General features: G+C 40.5%; 1 protein-coding gene across 4 annotated transcripts in view; it reads right to left on the reverse strand.

Moving 5' to 3' along the window:
• Positions 1–24741, reverse strand: part of LOC102216760 (drebrin-like protein A) — a 39954-nt gene extending 15213 nt beyond the window's left edge. For all 4 annotated transcript variants that reach the window (XM_014470416.2, XM_023343917.1, XM_023343915.1 and 1 more), the window contains exons 1-4: positions 24393–24741; positions 1499–1554; positions 1231–1343; positions 79–153 (exon numbers count right to left, since the gene is read on the reverse strand). In XM_014470416.2, coding sequence (XP_014325902.1) covers positions 79–153; positions 1231–1343; positions 1499–1554; positions 24393–24484 — 336 coding nt within the window. In that variant the 5' untranslated portion in view covers positions 24485–24741. The remainder of the gene's footprint in view (positions 1–78; positions 154–1230; positions 1344–1498; positions 1555–24392) is intronic.
• Between the last annotated feature and the right edge of the window lie 387 nt (positions 24742–25128).

The raw sequence follows: 25128 nt of genomic DNA on the forward strand, positions 1-25128 counted from the left end.
TGCAAAGTGAAATCATGGCAATAATAAGTTTATAATGTCAGTGGTGAATTTTAATTATCATAACTTGAGATTGAATACCTTAAAAAAGTGTTTGATGGCTGGAATGTGGCTGGCACACTCATTTTTCCTGTAGTCATCCACATTTTGGCCGACCTGGAAACAAACACAGGATGTATACGCATAATTGCATTCATGTCATAAGCCTCTTAGGAGACAAAATAAAGACGAGGGAAACAAGCTGGAGAACAGGAGGGTTCATAATAATGTCAAAAGACATTTTATGTTTAGCTATATGGTACATTAGCATCCATTATGCTTTATTCATTCAGTGTTTGAAAGGTTAGTCTTGCACCATAAATGTGGACATTCAAATAATCAGAAATACCAGGAAAACAAATTGACTGTATAAAAAAAACACTAGAAGTTAAAATAAGAAATGGTTTATAAATATGTATTAAGGGCAAAGACTAATGTGTTGCGGAAAGGAGAAATATTCAGATCTGGCCCAAAGGTCAATTTCCCCTTTTCACATCTCATACACCCACTTTGTACCAATCAGTTCACATTTTGGGCTTTCCTACTAAGGTTTTGCATACCCACCAACCTAAGCTGTTGAATATCAGAGGTTTTTCTCCTGTCAAGTGTTTTGATTAATTTATGTGATAAATAATTCCCAAAATGCCAAAAAAACTTACATAAAATTACATTTTTGTTACACTCTCCATTTTCCAGAGAGCAAACACACGGAGGATAATGACAATGCAAGCAATACTAACCAAACTAATTCAGGTAATCGCTAACAGAGAATGCTAAACATTCTTTAAAATGAACACTTTAAATCATTTTGTCTTTGTTTTAATATGTAAAACCCCACATGCTCTGTCACACACTTGGTGTGATGTCACCTTTCCTATATTTTGACAATTGTGAAAGAGGAATCAGCTTAAATCGGTATTGACAAGTTTAGAGTTTTAATATTAATGGGTAATTTTGCCTAAACATAAGAGTGGCAATAAATTTCTCAACATAGCTCTAAATTTCCTCTCTACAAGAATTTATAACAGTCTGGTAGGTTTTTTGCGAGTACAGTTTATGCATTATGTAGGAGCTTTGGAATTACTGTAAATGTCCAAGTTAAAGGAAATTAATCTAAGTTAATTCTTGGGCATTGTCATTTGTGAGTCTTTCACTTGTTCTAGTGTATGATTTATGATAATTGATGCAACTCACCCAGCTTATCAAAGCAATCCGAAGAGCTCCTCCATCCACTCCTCCCACTTTACACAGTCCATATTGAGGTTTAGAGATGTGAAACTTTTCTGCCAGTTCTGCCACACCACCCGCTGTAAAGGGAAAGGTTTAAAGAAGGAAAAGCAATATTATTCACATTTACTTTTAAAGTACACTACTTGTGGGAAACAGGGTGGTACATTTTTATTCTTTTACAACACAAAATTATTGTTTTTTTATTACTTCACAAATTAACAGTTCACTCTACCTCCTGAGTCGGCCAGTTTGAGCTTGTTGGTAACCCCTTCATATGTAAATAATGCCCTGTGAGCATAAGGAGAACAAATGTAGGTTAGCTACAAAGAAATGTGACACAAAGCCACAGCTTTCTGGATAAATCTACATGTCAGTAGATTTATCCAGAATCTAAAGCTTTTTTCTATGTGCTCGTGAGGAGACTTAAAACTTTAAAGCTTAACATTGTTCATTGCAGTATGCACAAGCAAAAAGTTAATCGCAAAAAACATAAAAATAAATCAGATTGTCAAACTACATCCACAAACTGTAAGGCAACAAAAAGCTGTACATAATTGTGAATTTGAGGGAAAACATGAGATTTACAAGAAACAGCATTATGGATATCATGGATAATGTCTACAGCAGAGTTAAGTCATTACACAAAATCCCAAGCTTAGGGACGTGTTATAACTGTGAAGATCCACAACTCTTTTGTTGTCTGTTGAATCTGAATCTGTTGAAAAGTCAAATATCTGTTGTGCACTGTCCACATCTGGCTTGTGTGGAAGATTGACAAGAAGAAAAACATTTCTGAAGACCTGGAAAGCCCTATTTAAAGATCACCACAACTAATATACTTGACACAGCAAATATGTAGAAGATAGTGCTCTGTTCGCCTGAGACTTAAATTGAACCATTTGACCTGCATGGCATCAGTCTTTCCATCAACTCAACTCCTATGTTGAGGCTGAAAACCCCTAAACCCACGGTGATGGTAGAACCATGCTGTGCCAAGGCTTTTCTTCAGGAAAGACAGGGAAGCTGATCAGAGTTGATGGAAAGATTGATGGTGCTAGGTAGAGAGGAAAATTGGAAGAAAAAGTGGTGTTGGCTGCTTGTGACTGGCTTAACCTTTATACAGGACAATGACTCTTAACAAAGCTTCAATGTAAGGACTTAAATCAATACCTATGTATCTGTCAGAAAGGCTCAAAGTCTAGATCGTTAGCCAATTAAAAATCTGTGGCAAGACATAAAACTGCAGTTGGATCCTCTTCAAGAATGAAAAAGAATGACATAGCTCATTTGCAGCTATTATGCAAATGAGAATTGACATCAACTTTAGCCTCTGGATGTTCAAAACTGGTAGAGACATAAGACTTAGATATAACTGCATTAAAAGGAGGTTCTACAAAGCTTTGACTCAGAGTAGCTGGATAGAAATGCATTCCATACTTGCGAGATTATTATTTGTAAAATAAGTAAATAAATAATAATGTGTCATTTTCAAAGTTTCTGTTTTATTCTTTTGAAATTTCCATCTCTGTCATTTAACATGGTGGAGTCAAAATAGTGGTGAGTGAGTGAGGTAAACTTCTACATTATCCAGGGCAAACAGTTTAATCAGACACTTAGTAATGCTAACCATGCTAACTTTGCTAATTATTTAAGATGGGATGCTAAAAATACTATAAAATGAATGCATTAAATAACTTGCAAATTTGCATGCATAGAAATATGTTTATATTATATTTATTCTATATTTGTATTGTTATATTTTTCTTTCAATTCATAATTCTATACTAACTGATATAACAAATAATCCCAGTAAAACACAAAAAATTGTGCACAGTTGTAGTTTGACAAAATGTGAAAAAGTTCAAAGGGTGACTGCTTAGTGCTGCTGCACACAATAACTATATTTTTGTATATAAAACTGGAAACATGAACTTTCTTCAATTGCAAAGATCTGACAGTGACATAGTACACCGTATTCCAAATTATTATGCAAATTGGGTTAAAGTGTCAGAAAGATAAAAAAATTTTGTTGTGCTATTAAATGTATATTGTGTGTCAGGGCTCTTTGAATCACTATGATTAATTTCAGAGAGCTGGTTGATTAGTTTGTCTGGTGAGCTCAATTAAAGGAAATCTACTTAAGAAGGATGTTCCACATCATTTAGCAGGCCACAGGTTTCATGCAATATGGGAAAAAGAAAGGATCTCTCTGCTGACGAAAATCATCATAGTGTAGTGCCGCATGACAAGATATGAAAACATTAGATGTTTAACGGAAACTGAAGTGTTATAATTGTACTGTGAAGAGATTTGTGGCTGATTCAGAACAAAGATGAGTTTGTACAGATAAAGGCAGAATGAGGAAGGTTTCTGTTAGACAAATTCATCTGATTAAGAGAGCAGCTGTTAAAATGCCCTTACAAAGCAGCAAACAGTTATTTGAAGCTGCTGATGCCTCTGGAACCTCAAGGTGGAGGATCCTCCAGAGGCTTGAGGTGCATGAACCTACTATTGGGCCCCTAACCAGCAGAAATGGTCGCAGTGGGCCCAGTTGTACATGAAGATTAATTTTCAAACAGACTTGGATGGTCCAGATGTACGCAGTAGTGGATTGGTGGAGGATGGCCACCACGTCCCAACACGGCTGTGACGTCAGCAAGGAGGTGGTGGAGTCATGCTCTGGGCTGAAATCATGGGAAGAGAATCATTGGTCGGCCCCTTCACAGTCCCTGAAGGTGTGAAAATGACCTCAGCAAAGTATATGGACTTTCTGACTGATCACTTTCTTTCATGGTTCAAGAAGAAGAGCTGTACCTTCAGTAGAAAAATCATCTTCATGCATGACAATGCACCATCTCATGCTGCAAGGAATACCACTGTGTCATTGGCTGCTATGGGCATGAAAGGGGAGAAACTCATGGTGTGGTCACCATCCTCCTCTGACCTCAACCCTATTGAGAACCTTTGGAGTTTCCTCAAGCAGAAGATCTGAGGGTGGAATGCAGTTCATATCAGAACAGCAGCTCTGGGAAGGTTTTCTGACATCCTGCAGTGAAATTCAAGCAGAAACTTTCCACAAACTCACAAGTTCAATGGATGCAAGAATTGTGCAGGTGATATCAAAGAAGGGCTCCTATGTTAACATGTAACTCGGTCTGTTAAGATGTTTTTGATTAAAATAGCTTTTGATTTTAGTACATGTGACCACTTAATGCTGCACATTCAAAGAATGACCACTTGCAGTTCTTTATAATCCATAAAATGTTTAGAAAATCTGCTGGGCATAATAATTTGGAACAGTTCATTTTGAGTTTTTTATTTTTGAAGAAAATATTGTTCTCATTGGGAGCTTTGTTCAGTAAAATTTGATTTATACTGTAATAGTTCATGACGTGAAAACTATACCGACCATCATTTGCATTGACCATTTAAAAAAAACTGAGTAAATATCACTTGCATAATAATTTGGAACACGGTATAGACATTTCTGTGCTTTTTAAGTAAATATCAAAGATATGAAGCTACGCTGAAACACAATAACCAACATTCACAGTGCTTTCTTCAAACTTGGATGGCTCCTCAGTGTGAAACAAACACAACCAGCGCTGCTAAGAGCTCCGAGGTTTTAGGCATTTTGCAGGTGAAAACCTGTCCTACCACACCCTTCAGTCAGTCTACTGTCACTGTGGCAACTCAACTTAAGATGTGTTTTCATGAGACCATTGAGACACAACTCTATTGCTTTGTTAAGAGCACTATAATTAATTTGCTTTGTAGCTGAAGCTCCAAGGCAGATTTGAGTGATAAAGAAGACAGAGTAAAAAAGAGACAAAGTGAAAAACTAACAGTAGCCTTGATTGGAAAGAATTGGAAAGTTCAGCATTGAAATCAATTATCTACTCATTGGTAGCTTTGCTTTGAACATCAACTTCATTTATATGAATCCTCTGAAGAAGAAAAGTAAAACTTTCACTGGATGGTCTAAAGTGAGATGAAGTGACTCATCTTGCATGAGAGTACACGAATTTGAATGTTTCCATGGTTGAACGTGTGTAGGTGTAAATCTTCCGTCATGTCAATAACATCTGGAGCAAGGTAGAGAGGAGCCATAAGTAGCCATTACAGCAGGTCAGAGGTGAAAGATGCCTGTGCGAGTATGTGGATGTGTGTATGCAGTGGGAGGAGACAACATTTAAAAATGTGTTGGTTGGCTACTGACAAACTGGACAAAACAGCAGAAGTTTAGCTTACAAGTTGTTAGAGGCCCGTTATCTCCGTCAGCATCTACAGATCACTCGGTTTTGTTTTTTCTAACACAACAAACCTGCCTTTGTTTCTCTCTTTCCATTGAACAAAGCACACAACAGGTTAGAGAGGTAAGTGAGCTGAGGACACACTAACCCTATTCATCATGTTGCATCCTGGTCAACTGCATGAGTGGGTAGGATGACAGTGTTCATTTATTATTTATTGTCCTTGTAATGGAAATGTTTACAAGGTTTATATCACGTCACTAAGTTAAGGTGAAGTGCAAACCTTCTCTGAAGTTTATTCAGTAAAAACTTTGCAAATTTGTCCCCAAAGAAGCACAAACTCTCTCTATCTCTCATGGGGCTGATGAACTCTTTATTCCCTTTGGGATTAATTTAAAGTGTTAGTGTAACTCAGGAAAAGTATGTTAGGGTTAGGGTTAGCTTAACCCTAAATTAAGAGACCATTGCACTGAACCCCATTGAAAACCTCTCGGTTATTCCACCAAATATTGATTTCTGAATTTTTCCTGAGTTAAAACATCAGTATTGTTTCAAGATGAATATGAACTTGTTTTCTTTGCATTATTTGAGGTCTGAAAGCACTGCATCTTTTTTGTTATTTTGACCATTTCTCATTTTCTGCAAATAAATAATAAATTTTTGCTTCAAATTTCATAGACATGTTGTCAATAGTTCATAGAATAAACGTTCATTTACTCAAAAATATACCTATAAAATGTAAAATCAGATAAACTGATCATTTGAAGTGGTCTCTTAATTTTTTCCAGAGCTGTATATGATAACTTACATAAGAACAAATTTTCTCTACAATATGCCGTTGGGCAAACGTAGAAAGCTGGAGGAAATGCAAATGACCGAATAAAAATTAAACACGCCCATTAGAAAAACATTTATTTTAAAACTGTACAATTGCTCCATTCAATCAAAACTGAGGCACTGACCTAAATTTATGGAGTTTATGGATCCTTGGTTCTCCAGTGTTCCTAAAGGTTAGTGTTCACAAGGAAATGTCACTGTTCCTGAGTCCAACTCCATGAGCTAATTCTCCACCCACAGGGCAGAGGCATGCAGTTGACAACAAAATGAGTGGGGGGGGGCACACACTTTGTTCTACCAGCCGGATTTTGCAAATACAATAATCTTTGCATTGTAAGCTTCAAAGGGCAACAGTTGAATTGTTTTAGTCTTTTAACAAATGTTTAAATGTGAATTGTTTTCAATGCCTAAAATCTCCAGTTATGATGTTAAATGTGAATAATGTAAAATATCTACATCTAGGTCATGCTCAAATATACCATGTCCTGGTATTGTTGAGTAAGTTCTGTACGTTTTCTGATTAAATTATTAAACCTCTACCATGTTCATCCTAAGTCTATCTACCTTTTGGCCCTGCACGCAACATAAAAAAAAACAACAACAAAAAAACAACATGACAATTACCTTCACAACTCAGAAAGCTTGTGTGCAGAAGACAATGGAAAGAAATATGCCAAACTCTGTTTTACACTTAATAACTAGTTTTACATGACATAATTTGTATTTACATTAGTATTCAGTCGATGACTGTGTGACCCACGTTTCATAGAACTGTTTAATTTCTACTCTTTCAGTTAGCTTCTGGAGACAAGAGATAGATGCTGGCTCTATATGTATGGGTCTCAGTATTAATAGGTTAGTATGCTTGTTATCTGCACCAATGCATTATGTTGTTTATCCATTTAGTCTTTTAGTGGTTTAACTCAAACATTTGAAATTTTATGACATTTTATGACACAGCTGTATTATTGCACTGTTTACTAGATGAACTACAGTGTGCAATAAACCAAAGGAAGCCCTGGTGTTTGCATCGTGTGCCAGTTTTATCACTGCAATGCTATGGTAGCATAAGTAGCTTCTGAAAGTCTCCTAAGCTAATAGACCAGATAGGCCCCTCCACACACATGGAGGGAGCAACAGATGGGAAAAACAGACTCTCTTTCTCTCTCTACTCCAGCCCACCTCCAAATGCAGCCAGCTATGACTTCAGAGGGAGGAGAAGAGGAGAGATTTGAAAAGTAGAGAAAGAGGCCACCATTAAGGGATGTGAAAATAGGGGGGGAAAGTAATATAATAATCTAAAACATAAAGCTTTCAAAATAGTATGTTCTACAGATAAGATCTCGACATTGTTACCACAGTTAGAAACCCGACACATCCATGAAGAAGAATAAGTACTAAAAGGCATCCATGCAGTTTATAAACACAGACATGCTCCCACACAAAGGGAAATCTACTGGAATTTTGAGTCAGTTGCAATTGCAGTGGTTTGTTTGGGACTTTCAGACCCTTCATCCCCCCCAAACGTTATGATCTATCAAGATTAGCAGAAGCAGACCTTGTCGTCACCAATGCAAACATTCCCCTACACCAAGGCTGCATTCACTTTGAGTGTGGTAAAACACCGGGCATGCTTCTCTTGTTATGTAATTTCAGAAGTTTTTTTTTTATCCCAACACTTTAATAACAGATAAGAATAAATCCTTGGACCAGAGACAAAATTGTGTTGTTTTGTTTTAGACCCCCCCCCCCCCCCCACTTGAATTCCATATTTAGATATCAGACTGCTCTTTATCAGAATTTTATAATTTTTCTCCTTCTCTGAATCATCTCACAGTTACGTAGACTTTCAAAAAATACTGTTATACTTTACAGTCACCTTTTTCTCCAAGTTTTTTTATTTCCTTTCTAAAACTCTCTCTTTAGCTCAAAGATTATCTATTAATTTAATTCTTGCCTACAATAGGGATTAATGCGTTTTTGTTCCCTTAACCCCCTCTCAGCTCCCCAAATCCTCACTCTCTGCTCAAAGCTGACCTGTCTCCTGTTTCTATTTTTAGCTCGTCTCTTAGTCTACCTCGCCGTCTACGTTGTGCTGGGGAGCCCGGAGACATCCCTGTAGCACAACTCACTCATTTCTTCTGTCCAAACATGGGCAAAATAAGTCTAGCAAGAGCTGACTGCTTAAAAAGTAATTTTTCCTCTTTTCCTCTCTTTTTTTTTTGCCACTGAGCTTGTTACTCATGCAGTCTCTATAGAGCCGCCCCAAAGCTTCACACATTCCTACAACAGTCAGAGACATATGGAGACTTATCATGAGGGCTTGTGACTAAGAAGTAAGTAATAAAACAAATGACTTGGAGGATATTACAAAGAGAAAGAGAGTGGAAAAAGACAAAGAGTTACAGCTGACGTGTACATATTTATACAGAAATATTCTGTACATGTGTATTCTGTGGAATGAAGCATCACAGTTAATATTTATACTACATGCTTTTTTTTTCTTTTTGTCTTTCTTCCCTTTTCTAACTATGGTAGTACGGAAAACGGACCCATCTCTATGGGCTCACTGGTGGCTGCTGTGACTCAGTGGGAAGAATATTGGTCTTACAAAAGAAAAGTTTTGGGCTTGATTCAAGCTTCCTCCTGCATGTCGATGTGTCCCTGGGCAACACACTTAACTCCAAGTTGCCTGTTGATCTACTTATTAGTGAATGAGTGTGTCTGTGACTGTGTTTGTGAAAATAATTTGGTGAATGTGGCTCTAGTGCAGAGATACTCAAATTTAGTTATCATGCATCACTTAGTTCAGGGGTGGGCAACTCCAGGCCTCGAGGGCCGGTCTCCTGCAACTTTTAGATGTGTCTCTACTTCAATACACCTGAGTCAAATAATGAGGTCGTTAGCAGGACTCTGGAAAACTTGACTGCACTTAGGAGGTGATTCAGCTATTGGATTCAAGTGTGTTGGACAAGGAAGACGTCTAAGACTTGCAGGACACCGGCCCTCGAGGACCAGGATTGCCCACCCCTGACTTAGTTGCATCCCTTTTCAACACAACTAAACCAGATGGCTAAATGTCTTCCGCTCTGCAGAGGCCTGGAAATAAACTATTAATTTGATTCAGGTGTGTTAGAGCAGAGGGGCATTTAATGGCCCTTTTCCATCAGTGCCCACTCAGGGACCATGAAACTGTTAGCAGTTTCATGGTACCTGAAACAGCTAACAGTTTCAGGTACTGTTAGCAGTTGGCATGTGGCATGTGGAGTCAGACCGAAAGCATCAGAAGATTGTCTGACTCTCATTGGCTGGGGCTTGGTCACCCTGGTTACATCACAAGAGTGACTCCCTTACAATAAACCAACCTGTCATTTGTTGTTTGGTTAGTAGAATAGACTTCATTCCACTTGAGGATCGGTAGCGAAAAATGAATATTGCTATTCACAGACGCATTCGATCTGATTTTCCTGAGCTTCAGCTAATTTACAATGAAGAACGGGCAACAATTTCAGTGTCAACAACTTTTGGCTTAAATTGCAATAAAATATGTTTCTACAGTATTGGCCCAGGGCAAAAGCACACTTTTAAAACTAGGTAACATTTTCCTTGCACTTAATGTTTTTGAGCTACTGTACCTTGAGTTGGTTTATAGTTGTAACATAAAAAATGTAGAAAAGTTCAAGAGGTACAAATACTTTAACAAGGCTGTGTAAATTAATGCAAGTTGTCTCAGTAATTCTTTTTGACATTTACACATAGAGACATCTTGATTTCAAGAGATTAGTTTACTCTTTGTGTATTCACCCATTAAGCCACTCCCATTTTCCTTTGCAAGCCAAATAACTATGCAGATCCACGGACAGGTCAGCTTTGTAAAACCTTTAACTTTTCAGATAGCAGTTAAACTTGAAACATCTAATAAACACAATAACAATTTGGCCTTTTATTGTTAATTGCAAAATATAAAATGTAAAAAAATTTTCATCAGGTGTTGTAAACCTGTTGTTCAGACTTTAAGGTTTCCTGCAAAGTAAAAGCAAAAGTGAAGGAAACTTTATTATATAACTGTAAGCGCAGTGACTGATAGTTATTGATCGGGGGATTTTTAAGAGATTAGACGACATTGGAAATTTGTAGCTCCAAGATACATGGTATATAAAGGCAGCCATAATGCTTAAAATGTTCAGCAGAGACAGGTTTTGATTGTATTTTGTTTTTCTTTTGGGTGGGGGTTATGGGAGCAGGGAATTAGGCAACAAATTGTAAAACCATCAAACTAAGCATACATCCTGTCCAGCATTTCAAACTGCTGAAAGTGTGCAGTTTCTTTTTCTTTTTTTTTTTTTTGGTCTCGTTTTAAGTGGTGAAACTTGGATGTCAAAATTATGTTTATGTAAAAGCTTCCCAGGACTCATTATATCAGCAAGACATGATATGAAGAGTTCAGTCAGCGCTCCTTCAAAGTAATCTATGAGCCATGGCATTGGAGCTTCATTGGTTCAATTATAACTTTCACTGTTATTAACAGTTCCCATCGCAGGCATATTGCAGGAGATATTCGGAAAAATGAAAACACAAGTAAGATGCCTTTAAGCACTGATGTGGTTCATAAAACTAAGAATAATATCCTGCTGCTGTACCTTCTAGAGAAGACAATCCTTGGAAAACAGCTTAAGGAAAAGATTTGTTGGGTCAACAAAATAATAAGAACATCCTATGATATAATTCACCAAGCACTGCACATGAACCAGTGCATTCCCTTTTACAAATTGGATATACAAAACGTGATGGCAAAGCTCTAAAATGGGTTTTGTAAAGTTTAATGATGTAGTAAAGAGTGCCTTCAACTCAAAAATAAGTAAATGTCCAATAAATCCAAACAATTTATTATGATTCTCAAATATTGCTCTATCACAAAATTTATATTAGTCTCATTTTAATTTTTGAAAGTATACACTTAAGTCAACTGTGCACAAGTAGTTTCACAAAGAAATTGTGATACAAGTAAGTAATCTTTAATTTGTGACTCATATTGCCAGACGGCTCTTGCTAACATGGCAACAGCAACAAACTTCTCCATTTCTATCTATAAAATAGAGAAGACAGAATAAATATGAAAAGCTTATTAACTGAGGCACTGTTCTCACTTCTGAAGCGCATTTTTATATTACCGTACATAATCCTTTTAGCAAAATATGTTTGTATTTTTTATCTACTAAAAAGTTTAGGCTTCTAAACTCAGAACAGTAAGAGCAGCAAATACATTATTAGAACATTTACAAAGCTACAATGACTTCAAATAAATAAATATATCATATATAATATTGTTCAAAGAACAAAAGAAACAGCATATCAGCACACTTAAGAGTTTCTGAAGAGATTTTCAGGTGAAGTAACATTTTTGCAGATAAACATCATCTTCCAGTATATTTTATGTTGATTGCCTTTTTGATGCCAGGGACCATTTGCTCAGATCCACCCTGTGAGAAACACTGAGTGATCTGTATAATTGTTGACAGGGTGGAGGACAAATCAGACTCCCTCTGGAGACTATTACATACCACTGAAACTATTTGGCCTCGAGAGAATAGTAAATAGACAGCAATATGACAGACATAATGGGGGAAAAAAATGAAAGAACAAATAAGTGATAGTTAATTGAAGAAAAAACTTGGTTAAAATGTAAACAATAGATTGCATACAATATCAGGCAGTGGGGGTGAGGAGCTAGAGGGCAGAACGGACTGGCTGGAATGCTGAAGGATGACGGGAGGGAGGAAAATCTCTGTTCTCAGCAGAACACGGAGCCAGAGAAGTTTGGAATATGACAAAGTAAACAAATAAGTAATTAAATCACTGCCAAGGACCAGTGAGAGAAAACAGCCCTCCCTTTGCTGAGGCAGATGGAAACAAATGGCAGGGTGGGTGGGGGACCGAAAGGGGCAAGAGAGACAAAAAGTAAGCTACTGTTTTGCAGATGTCAATCTACACAACAATTTCGGAAGAGACGCAGACAAAACACACCATCAACGGCAAGATTAATGACACAGAAGCAAGCACTACGTTATCAGATGAGGAACCAAAGTGTAGACAACAGTGGTTCCAACAGTTTCATGTTACAGCGTTGTTATAATCCACAGACAACATGGAACGGTCACAGTGCAAACAGAGCAGCTCACGTTTCAATTATACACCAAGCATTAGCATTCCTGTATCTTCGATATAATTACAACCTTCACAAAAGATAAGGGTGTGTTATTGTAGAGGGGGTGTGTATGCCTTAAACACACATGGAAAACATTGAATTATGAAAAATTATAGAAGATTTGCCAAACAAGTTCAATATTAACTGACAAAACTGTATCTCATCTTGCATGCAAAGTGACCAAAAATGTTCAAACCAACAAAAAGACATAGAGATGCACAAGTCAGAGTTAACATGTTTTTATCAGCTGATCACCAGTTGATTAAGGGGAAAATTTGATTTTGGTCAACAGCTAATTCCTTGGTGCATCTACAACATGTGTGTCTCAATATGCACACACTTGTCAAATATGGGGTAAGCATTTTAGGTTTAAAAATATGAGAAATTGCTACTTAAGATCTTGGAAGAGGTTCACTGACATTAGGGCCTGAGTTTAAAAAGTTATATGATAAACAAGTGAAGGGAAGGAAACCCATCAGTTTCCACTGAGAAAAAAGGATGAGAAGCACCAGGGGATGTAGAGCACCTCTGGCAATAGAATCTCAATGGGGAAGCAATCACTGTATATTGGAGGAATCAAAAGGGGGCAAAGGAATATGTCATAAACAGGAGCAGATGATTTTATGAAAATAGCACAAAGTAGATGTTAGGTAACTCCATGTAGTAAATTGTTGGTATATTGAGTGTCTGAATTTGCTTTTGTACACATTACAGGCAATGGGAAGAAAGAAGATAAAAAATGATGATAATTCCCCTAAAATCATGGTCTTCTGGGATCTATGTGGCATTTCCTGTTCATGCTGACTTGCATAAACACAAGAATACCCCCCGTCCCCTTGCACCTTATCATAGTTATTATGGGCCTAGTAAAAGCAGAAAGACATCTTATCTCCAATCGCTTCCTTAATGTGTCTCATTTTCTCGTCTTTGCAATCTCTCCATTCTACTACAATTCTTTCTCTTTCTTGCCACTTCTAGACAAGTTATTCATCTGTCTTCTCAAAGAAATGTCCTCCTCTGTCCCCTTTTGCCCAATCTCAGCCTTTCATGTCCCTTTCCACTCATCTCCCTCAATTCATTCGCCTTCTCCTGGCAAACAACCCAGCTTTCCCATTGGGGTCGTCAGGACAACAGGACCCCTTCAGCTCTCAACCAGTACCCACTGATCAATCCCAACAGCCAGGCGAATAAACACGGCAGGAGAAAGGCAGCTAAAGTTCTCAGGCTAGACAACACATTCAATGCAACTTTCCTGCAAAGTGTGAGTTAACCCTTAAGAGTCCACATCCACAGCCAGGGAGCTGTGATGCAGATTACTGTTGTCAGAAGAGCAATAAGAATGAGACAGTGTGTATATCCTTTTTATATGTGTGCTCTGTCTGTTGGTGTGGGGTTGGTATATGTGTGCCGCACTGTGGGTGTGTGTGTGGGTGTGCGTGTGTGGTGATTTCATAAATGTGCAATTACAAGCAAAATAACACTGAATGATAGCTGTGTTATACTTGGCACAGACTGATAGTATGACAGAATGTTTCAGCACGCACATGGCTGCTTGCACAACATTCTCTTTATTTTCAAGGCTTTCTATTGTAATGCAGTTTAACTATATCCTTGTTACTCCACCAACTAAACAACAAACAGTTGTCATCACTGATTTGGGTCAAATTCAAATTGATTACAAATTACAGATGAAGGTAAAAACAGACAAAAAAAACACATGGGTTTTTTTAACTGTGATTTGCATTAGTTCACAACCTTCCAGGCATTTTCACTTAAAAAAGATTAACACTGTCAATCCTTTTTAAGGAAGAATCACATTCCAGTCGTATCAAAGCAGGACTCATGACGCTGTCATGTGTGAACGTGCAAAAACTGTAGGCTACTTAAGGTCATAAGTAAAGAATTTCTAAGTTCCTATTTGCTGACCTCAGAATAGATGGTGATCGACATGGATGTGATGTGAATGACAGCTCATAGTTCAGACTTTTAAGTGAAATAGAACCAGTATCTTGGCTAAAAGAACTGGTTCCTCTATTACTCTAAAGATTCACACACGATAATTTGCATGATTACAAAATCAGTTTTAATGTACTTAATGTGCAGGGTTGGTTGTTTGTACACAGGAATTATTAAAACTTTTAAAGGACTATAAGACAAAACCACTTTGAGCTACAGCCTGAAGTTTCTGTATTAAATATCAATAACTTGAAAAAAATGTTAGTGTAATTTTTGTGTCAAAAATTTGGGAATATGGGACCTTTGGTTCATTTCACACAAATACTTTTTTACTTTTACTGTTTTTTTTAAAAGAAACCCTCCACAAATCAGAACTTTATTAAACTAATTCCATACGCCCGATATTGGGGAATGTCACTTTCCTCAATTTGATTGGAGCCTCTCATTAAATTAGTACAAGAAAGTCCATCTAATCAGCATTCTAGACACCAAATGATGCCAGCTTCATTTAATGCAGGGTTAAACTGTTCTCCGTTATTTATCCAAAGCTTCTTCTGACATTCTCTCTACTGATGATAATGCTGAATACAGGGACTGTGTTGGTTGCTGTTTATGTTCAAATTTTCTATCTTCCTTTTGTAATTAACATTGATTTAATGCATTTAATTTTAAGACAGACCTATTGTAATTGGAGTAAGGATATTAATGGATTCTACCATTTACTGCGTACCAAACTGGAATTTTTGCACATCATTACACATCAAGGAAAAATAAATAAATACAAGCTCCACAAACAAAAAGTCTTCCCACAGAGCCTTTTCTATGTGAATCAGTAACACATTTTGTTTTGTCTACAACTGTTGGCCTAAAAATGAAACATTTCCTTTTGATACTGTAATAAACAGAATGGCTTTTGAGTTGAGGGATTTTGAGAATTCAATGGGCCATTGGTTTAGATGGCCAGAATCACTAGGCGTAGGTAGGTATGAGATTCTCATGGTATGATAACTTTGCACCATCTAAAGTGAGGTCTGTATATTTTAAATTTTTTCCATTTCATCATACCTGATGAGCTAATCATGCCCATTTCAATCAACCATGTTGAAAAGGAACACATTTAAAATATTCGGGAAACTGACCCTTGCAGACTGAAGTTAGACACCCCTGTCAAAGAATATTACATATTTTGATTGTTCTAAAAAAGTTCTAAAAAGTAATACAAGTGCTTGAAAATCTAGCCTCCAATCATCTGCTTTACAGATATGGCATCTCTGGCTTGCCAGTTGTAGCTTCAAAAAATGGCCTTGTCAAATTAAGAATGATGGCTGACGTTAATTTATTTTAATTTCCTCAACACTTTTTTGGGAGAAATGTTTAAAAGCCTTCCTCCAGGTGTGTCCAGCTGTCTATGCAAGCATCTCAGATAAATCTGGCACTTTCCCTTACATCTCTTCAAAATAATGTATGTCAAAGAAACAATATTACAAGTTACGTTGATGTTTTCACACAGTCATTTTTTTAAACATTGGTATATCATGAGCCCACAAACCAGGTCTAGGCTCCATCAATTTAAAAAAAAAAACTTTTAATGAGGGTAAAAACACAAATATTATATCTGCTATGTTATATCTGCTGGATACAGTTTCAAAGTTTCAATTGTTAAGTGAGCAAATCGTCATTTTGCTCCCAAAAGACATTTGACACCAAGACAAATAACAGCACGGGAGTGCCATAAAGTCATGAAACTTTAATTGCACCCTTTAAAAGGCTCTGTGTGGCAGTCCCACTTTTGTCAGTTAGTGGTCTTCAACCCAACAGGGTACCCAAACATAAACAGTAGACACGTACACACACAGCACAAAGTCAGCATTACCATCTGGAGTCATGTCTCATCAGGTCTAAAGGCTGCCATTACTCTGAAGCTTTATTCTGAGTGCCTAAATTAATCTAAACAATATTTAGGAAGGTAGAAAGCAGTTGTTAAGTGATACGTTATGAAATCTGACTCCAAGTTTTTTGCTAAGTTGAGAAAAGCAGTATAATAGCCATAGCAAAGCTATCATCATTGTCAAAGAGGCCACCCACAGGCAGCAGCAGGTTGGTTAAAGGTTACAACCCACATGGTATGGTACAATATCTTTTAGTCTTTCAAACTGGAGATATGTGGCCTGATTACCTAGAATTTGTTATTTCCTTGCATATCTACCAGTTTTATAAGCCTAAACCGGACACGAGTATGACCGAATGCAAACATTAAACAAACAAAATATATTAAACTGGTTTTGCAATTGGTCCACTGTAAAAATAAAAACTGAAAAAATAAACAAGAGCAAAAACACAAGCATTTCTTTGGAAATCAGTAGTGATCAATGTTACATGGGACGCCAGTGCCAGGTGTTGTGCAAGAAGCAAACATAGAGAGAGACAAAATCAGAGAGCGGACTGGGCATTGGTTCAAAGTACACTCTCCTTGACTTCCCGTTTTCAGTAAGCTGCTTTTACGCTATGCTGTTATTTGTGTGAAAGTTCAATCAATCTGGTTTCATCTGCATGGTAGTGTGCTCAACTTCAGAAGCCTTATTTTGAGTAAATGGTGAAAACTAATATTGTCTCACCCATTTGCAACGAGGTTATCTGCAGTATTTTACACAGCTTCAGATAGGGATTGCATAAGAGCCTGTACATCGAAAGATGGTGTTTATATGACTTTTATTAACAGGTTAATCTTTGTCCATAACTAGGGAACAGAGCAAAAAGCAGAACCTGGGAGAAGAAGTTCAAACTATGGGAAGCTTTATGATATAGTTTCCTACTACATACATAAACAGATGCATCAGCACACGCACACACATTTTGTATTTCTTCCTACTATGCTCTCTTTATGCACACAGGTGTATTTTACTAAGCAAGTAACCTTAAACTTAGTGAGTCTTAAGGTATCAATTAATCAGGCATGAGCCAGTGGAAATTTCTGGCAAGTTGCAGCAGCACACACACCCCAGGCATGTGCTGAAATGGAGGGGCTAACACTTATTTAAACTGGTAATTTACTTGCATGTGTTCATGGTGCTGGAGGAGAAAATAATGTCACAAATTAAAATGCGTTAGCCATCAGTATACATTAAGCCAACTCTAAGGTAACCCTAAAGTGAAAATGAAACATAAAGCTCAAATAGGTTTTTAATGTAGATTTTTATTTAAAATTTGGATGACATGTTGTGTTTCAATATATGAAGGCGATTTTCAGGATCTATACGAGATTCTTCACATAACAACTTACTGAAGCAAAGTTCAGGTCTTAAAAGTTGCCAGAGTTGCTTGAGGTAACGGGAGTGAATGCAATTGTCTGACTATTACTATGTGATGACAGATTGCACAATATTTCAACCCCCAAAAATGTTCATATTGAAAGGCTTTCCTTATTAAGTGTTAGATCCTTTCAGATCATTGGCAAACATTAAGCAATTATAAAGTGTCAATTTCTATTCCAGTAAAACCACTTCAATAAATTTTGTTTTGTTACTGAGGGTAAATTGGAAATATTTTCCCACCAACAAGAGCTAAAGAAATGCACAAAAGTCTTAAGCCACACCTAGTTTGTTGTTGCTTTTTTGTGTCAGATTTAAAGAATCAACTTTACACTCCAGAGAGAAGTTGCTTTTTTGGAAATTGTGCTTGACTATTTTCAAAAGAATGATTTGACCATTAAACAACATAAAATTGTTTAATCTTGAAAATAAGATGACACTTGCCAGGTATGTCAACCACAGTACAGTGTCTGGTCCTAGATTTATATATTTCTGCTTCTTATGGACATATTTTGCTCATTTGTTGTTGAAGTTTTAAAGCCATATTCTTTTTATGTTATGCTTATTTTACAGGGTACTGTTTCCTTTAAAGGCTGCCTCTAGCAAAGTGCCTAGAGACACAACTACAAATAGATCTTTTGCCAAGTTGTCTCTTAAGTCAGACATAACACTGACTTCATCACTTATGTTTGAAATAGCTTTTTCCTTTTCCTCCTAATTGATTGACAAGCAGACTTATAGCCGCACTCAAACTGTCAGACCTGAAGCCAGATCTCTGACTGGGTAAAACATCACATTCAAACTGTGCACCTTCCAAAAGGATGTGCATTTAGTTAGTGCCCAAGCTAACTTGTTTTGGCATCACAAGCCAGTAACAACAATCTGTGTCCATTCCAAGACAGTAAAGAAATATGTTAATATTTAGGGATTACACAAAACTTTTAGTGCCACTGATTCAGTGTGATCTGAAGTGCAAATCAACTTTTTTATACACCAATAATCATATTAGATATTGTTCTCAGAATGGCTTCAGAATATCTAACTTTCCAAGTCAAAATTCTCACAATTTTTTGGGCTTGATACTCATCCAAGTGCAGCATAATACATAATACAACCTACTTAAACATCAAAAAGAAACAGCTTATGAAAACAGATGACTCAAAGAGTGGACTGTGAATGCATGTTTAAAAGAATATTGACATAAAAATGAAATTATGGGCCCATGTGAGCCAATTTTTAAAAATGGATTGCCTAAATAAGTTTGTACAGTGTTGTCATTCCATCAGAAACAAATCCAACTTCAACCATTTCCTTTAGTAATACCCTATCAAAACTGAGTTACCAAGTGTCACTGCATTGAAATCATTTATTTACTTTATGTGCCTGTGCCTGACTACAGTGATCTCTAGTGAATAAAACTTTCCACAAACCTCACACACATTTTCAATGTCCTGCAGATAAGATGCATTTGAAGAGCTCTGTCACAGTCCACAAAGATCTCAATATGCTAATTAGCCATTCAAAAGCATTGATCTCCCATGTGAGAAGCTTAGCATGACTGAAACTAAACTGTAATTGTCATGAGGTGTGGTGCGGGTTGGTGAGGCAGACGCTGTAGACCCAGGTATGATGACTATGATGTTTCTTTAATGAAAATAAGTCCAGTAACAAGAAGCAGGCACAAGGACACACTGACAACGAATAGACGAACATTGACGAAACATAGACGAGGACCCGACGAGGAACAAGGAACACAGGTGGAGTTAAATACACGGGAGGGTAATCACAGAGACGAGACACACCTGGGAACAATCAAGGGGAGGACAGGACAACGAAGAGACGCAAGGACACAAAAAACTCTAAATGAACACAGAAAACACAGAACCTGACAGTACCCCCCCCTCAAGGGCGGCTACCAGACGCCCAAAAAAAAAAAACCACAACAAGGGCGGGCGGAGGGGCGCCGGATGGGGGGCCAGAGTCCAGAAAAAACAAAAACACAACAAGGGTGGGCGGAGGGGCGCTGGACGGGGGGCCAGAGTCCAGAAAAACAAAAAACTACCCACCATCGTGGGCGGAAACACAAGAAGGGCCAAGAGTCCATAAACAAACAAAAAACTACCCACAGGGTGGGCGGAGGCAAAGGAGGCGGGAACCACGGAGGTGGTCCGGTGGTCGTCCGCGGCGGCGGGAACCACGGAGGTGGTCCGGTGGTCGTCCGCGGCGCTGGAGGCGGGAACCACAGAGGCGGTCCGGCGGCCGTCCGCGGCGCTGGAGGCGGGAATCACGGAGGCGGGAACCACGGAGGCGGTCCGGCGGCCGTCCGCGGCGCTGGAGGCGGGAACCACGGAGGCGGTCCGGCGGCCGTCCGCGGCGCTGGAGGCGGGAACCACGGAGGCGGTCCGGCGGCCGTCCGCGGCGCTGGAGGCGGGAACCACGGAGACGGGAACCCCGGAGGCGGGAACCACGGAGGCGGTCCGGCGGCCGTCCGCGGCGCTGGAGGTGGCGATGAGTCCCGGGGGCCGCCCACAGACGGCGACGACGAGCCCCCCGAGGCAGGGTCTCTGGTGGAGCACAGGGGGTCTCGGTCGGAGCACAGGGGGTCTCGGTCGGAGCACAGGGGGTCTCGGTCGGAACGCAGGGAGTCTCGGTCTCGGGTGGAACGCAGGGAGTCTCGGTCTCGGGTGGAACGCAGGAGGTCAGGGTCTCGGGTGGAACGCAGGAGGTCAGGGTCTCGGGTGGAACGCAGGAGGTCAGGGTCTCGGTTGGAACGCAGAGGGTCTCGGGAGTCGGGGTCTCGGAGGGAACGTAGAGGGTCTCGGGAGTCGGGGTCTCGGAGGGAACGTAGAGGGTCTGGGTCTCGGTAGGAACACAGGGAGTCTCTGGAGGAACACAGGGAGTCTGAGTCGGAGCGCTGGGGGTCTGGGTCTCGGAAGGAACACTGGGAGTCTCGGAAGGAACACTGGGAGTCTCGGAAGGAACGCCGGCTGGAACGCCGGCTGATTCGGCCTCGGGTGCGCCGGCTGGAACGCCGGCTGATTCGGCCTCGGGTGCGCCGGCTGGAACGCCGGCTGATTCGGCCTCGGGTGCGCCGGCTGGAGGTGAGCCGGAGCGGAGCCTCGGGGCCGGCTGCGGGGGCGAGCCGGAGCGGAGCCTGGGAACCGGCCGCGGGGGCGAGCCGCAGCGAAGCCTGGGAACCGGCCGCGGGGGCGAGCCGCAGCGAAGCCTTGGAACCGGCCGCGGGGGCGAGCCGCAGCGAAGCCTTGGAACCGGCCGCGGGGGCGAGCCGCAGCGAAGCCTAGGAACCGGCCGCGGGGGCGAGCCGCAGCGAAGCCTTGGAACCGGCCGCGGGGGCGAGCCGCAGCGAAGCCTAGGAACCGGCCGCGGGGGTGACAGCTCCGGAAGGCGACGAGGGGCCGGGTCCACCGGCGGCTCACGTCGCTGTCTCCGGGCTGACCGTGGAGGTGGCGGCTCCGGAAAGCGACGAGGGGCCGGGTCCGCCGGCGGCTCACGTCGCTGTCTCCGGGCAGGCAGCGGAGGTGGTGTTTCCGGAAAGCGACGAGGGGCCGGCTCCACCGGCGGCTCACGTCGCTGTCTCCGGGCAGGCAGCGGAGGTGGTGTTTCCGGAAAGCGACGAGGGGCCGGCTCCACCGGCGGCTCACGTCGCTGACTACCCGGACGGAGGAACCGACGCGGGCCGAATCCGGGGGGCGCCAACACCAGTCTTGTCCCTCGGAAAAGCTCCCGCTGCAGCTCGGCGAGAGCGTCAGCCAGCGCCCTGTCCTCCCTGCCGGATCTCCGCCTCCGCACTCCAGCTGGGTCCATAATAGCAGCCTCACCTTTCGGTCTGGTCGGGTCCTACTGTCATGAGGTGTGGTGCGGGTTGGTGAGGCAGACGCTGTAGACCCAGGTATGATGACTATGATGTTTCTTTAATGAAAATAAGTCCAGTAACAAGAAGCAGGCACAAGGACACACTGACAACGAATAGACGAACATTGACGAAACATAGACGAGGACCCGACGAGGAACAAGGAACACAGGTGGAGTTAAATACACGGGAGGGTAATCACAGAGACGAGACACACCTGGGAACAATCAAGGGGAGGACAGGACAACGAAGAGACGCAAGGACACAAAAAACTCTAAATGAACACAGAAAACACAGAACCTGACAGTAATGTGTGAGCATACACTCCTTTGTTATTACATGTTTAGCTCAGCAGCTGCAGGTCTTGATTTTGGGCCTCCCCAGGAAATATATGCTTCATTGTTGCATTTAAATTCATCCTTGATGTAACATCTAAATCTGAATTTCTTTTCCACACAACTATGATGGTTTCCTGAACAGAGGATTGCACAATCACGTGAAACCTGACGTTTTGCAGCTTATTTTTCTTCAGTTCTCTTATTACATGAACAAACACATAACACATGCACACAGTGCACGTTTCCAACCCAGAAGGAACAAACTTCTTGGTGTTCAAAGAGAATAGGCGGAGACCTTCAAAGCTATACACAGAGCATGGAGGTCTGAATGAAGGACGCATTGAAAACACTCCTCTTTTTTTGGTAGCCTTGCTGACAAAAGCCCTGCTTCCCATTCAGAAGACAAGGTCATTAGATAATGCACGCACGGACCCCAAGGTCACACAGTGGGGGGCAGGATCCTTCAGTGAACCAAGCCTCTCACCTCATTCTAAACAAACTCTTCAGTGCCTTGAGACGCACATGTTCATGTCTACATTAAAAACATACATATTAGCTTGGATGGACAACTCCTCAATCCTTAAATCCTTACAAATCGCACTGAAAGACTGGGTGGAGCTTCAACATTGCCAAATTCCTTTCCCACTTCATTTACTTAACTTACTTGTTGAGTGATTCTCTCTGTTTTCTTGTTTTTTTTCCCTATTTTCAGACACCAAGACTTTAAGAAAGCAGTAATTTAAAAGCGTAAGGTTTTTGCCATTTCAAAGCAAAACCTGCTCCGTGAATGCTTAATAAAGCAAACTCAATAGAAAAGTCAGAAAAAAAGATCATCTTGCAGGTTAACAAAGAAAGTTCTGAAAAGCAAAATATCCAGTGAGTGGTAGGTGTGCGTAAGAAAATGCCTCACTGATGTGAGACTATAGAGGAGAATAGGCAGGCTAGATTGAGAATATGTCAAGGCAAAAGTGCCTTGAATAACTATTCATTACAACCAAGGTATGCTGAACAAACAACAAATGAATGACCATGAATCAGACAACCATTTGGAGCTGAAGACCATACCAGCTGCCACTTCTGTTTGCTACGAAGGAACCATAGAGACACTCGGCATAGCGGCATCTTCGTTGTGCATCATTTAAATGCTGCAGACTATCAAAGTAATGTTACTGACCATGTCCACTCCTGTATGACCACAGTGAACCCATCTTCAAGCGGTTACTACTGGAAGGATCATGCACCAATTACCAAAGCCCAAATCACCTCAAACTGGGTTCTTGAAGGTGACAATGACTTCACTGTACTCAAACTGCCTCAAAGTTTTAAGCACTCAATCCGAGCACATTGTGGATGAGCAGCTTGGGTGAGTTGCTCGGGTGATAGCTTGAAAAGTCTTTATTGATCCAATATAGATCCAAACATCAGATTTTGCTCTGTATTTTTTATTTGCTGTCCAATGCAAAAGAAAAGCAATTTGGACAGTTTTGAAGCCCAAAGGAGATCTTACCCAATACTATCAAAGTATACCTAATAAGAAATATGTTTTAACTTTCTCACCAAGTAGAGGTGACGTGTTTGTGCCTCAAGAGAACCCCAACCCTGATAAATGACGTGTAAACAAGAAGAAAATACAAAGAAAAATAGGCTGCTTTTCTTGGAAAAGATGGATCCATTGCCACGGTGACAGACTGATGACCAAGCTTTGGGACAAAGAGACAGAGAGAAAAGCTAGAGCAAAGTGTCAGGTAGTCAAGTTACAACATAAAATGCTTTAATATGCCAGCAAAAAAAAAAAAGGAAAACACTACAATTCTACAAATATTTTTTAATTCAACAGACACCATTTATTGCAGACATCTAATGTGTATAGCGTCAAGTGTTGCTTTGTGTTTTTGTTTCTTATGAATGCAGTGTTATCCGTCAAATTAAAGAGTCTCTCTCTGAAAAACAAGCCCTGTCACAGATCAGCACACCAGCAGAAACACGATCCCAGGAGAGCTCCCATCAGAGAGACAGCAGTCCCCGATCGCAGGGCCAGGGTGAGGCCAGCAGCAGGCTGCAGGCCAGGTGCGGCTCTCCGCAGCGTCAGTGCATCACCCCGTTGCGATAAACCATAGTTGCACACATCTGCTACCACTGAGCTGGTAAATATAGCAGAAGTTGCGTGCAGCTTCCTGAGTTGGCCACTTCTAGATCTCTGACTGGATTAATTCAAATCAAACCTCCCCTTGCGCAACTGTGTGCGCACTCTCGCTGTGCATAACTGTGACACTATGAAACAATGTGAAGAGCAAGGAAGTTCCAACAAAGGCATGAAAGTATCACTTTCAGACTAAACGCGTTAATAAAAAGTTTTACCAGTTGGTGGAGGAGCGGGGGTTGAGAATGTCCTCTTTGGCTGTGAGCAGCGACAGGCTGTAGGTGTCAAGGTTGACCGTTTGCCTGCTCATTATGGCAACAAAAAAAAAAAAGTTCCCGGACCACTCCCGCACAGCTTCAAGTGTTCACGGGTCCTGGTGGGGGAGCTTTTTTGGGGTGGGGGGAGAGAAGGGGCAATCTTATGGAATCGGCCACACAGTAGTTAACGACCGGCCACGAAAAGACGCACAGAAAAAGTGTTGCAGATTCAAGGCGATGTAGTTCCAAACCAGAGCGGGCGATGTGTGCGCACTCACAGCTTGGAGGAGAGGCTGTGACTGCATGCTGGTCTTTGTGAGGCTGGGTGGAATAAGTTTTCGCCAAAAGCCCCACCTCCTGTTGAGAGAGTGGAAAGCATAATGACTTCACTCGCTGGGTCGTTGGGAGGAAAGGTGTTCCAGTGCAAGTCAAATGGCAACATTAGCCGTTCATGAATTGTGTGAAAGTCTATCTATTGCACATCGGCTGTTATGCAGCAGAAAATTTTAATATCTCGGAAATGTAAATGTTTTTATTTTAGTAATTCAGTTCCAACGCTGAAACCATTGTAGTGTGCTCATTACACACAAACAGGCACTAAGGAATTTATCACTGTTCATACTGACTGATTATGGTTTACAGATATTTAAAGCTAGAATATTACATACAGTATTATATCTTATGCAGATTTGTATTT

Source organism: Xiphophorus maculatus, chromosome 12, assembly GCF_002775205.1.
Source record: "Xiphophorus maculatus strain JP 163 A chromosome 12, X_maculatus-5.0-male, whole genome shotgun sequence".
NCBI classification, from domain to species: Eukaryota; Metazoa; Chordata; class Actinopteri; order Cyprinodontiformes; family Poeciliidae; genus Xiphophorus; species Xiphophorus maculatus.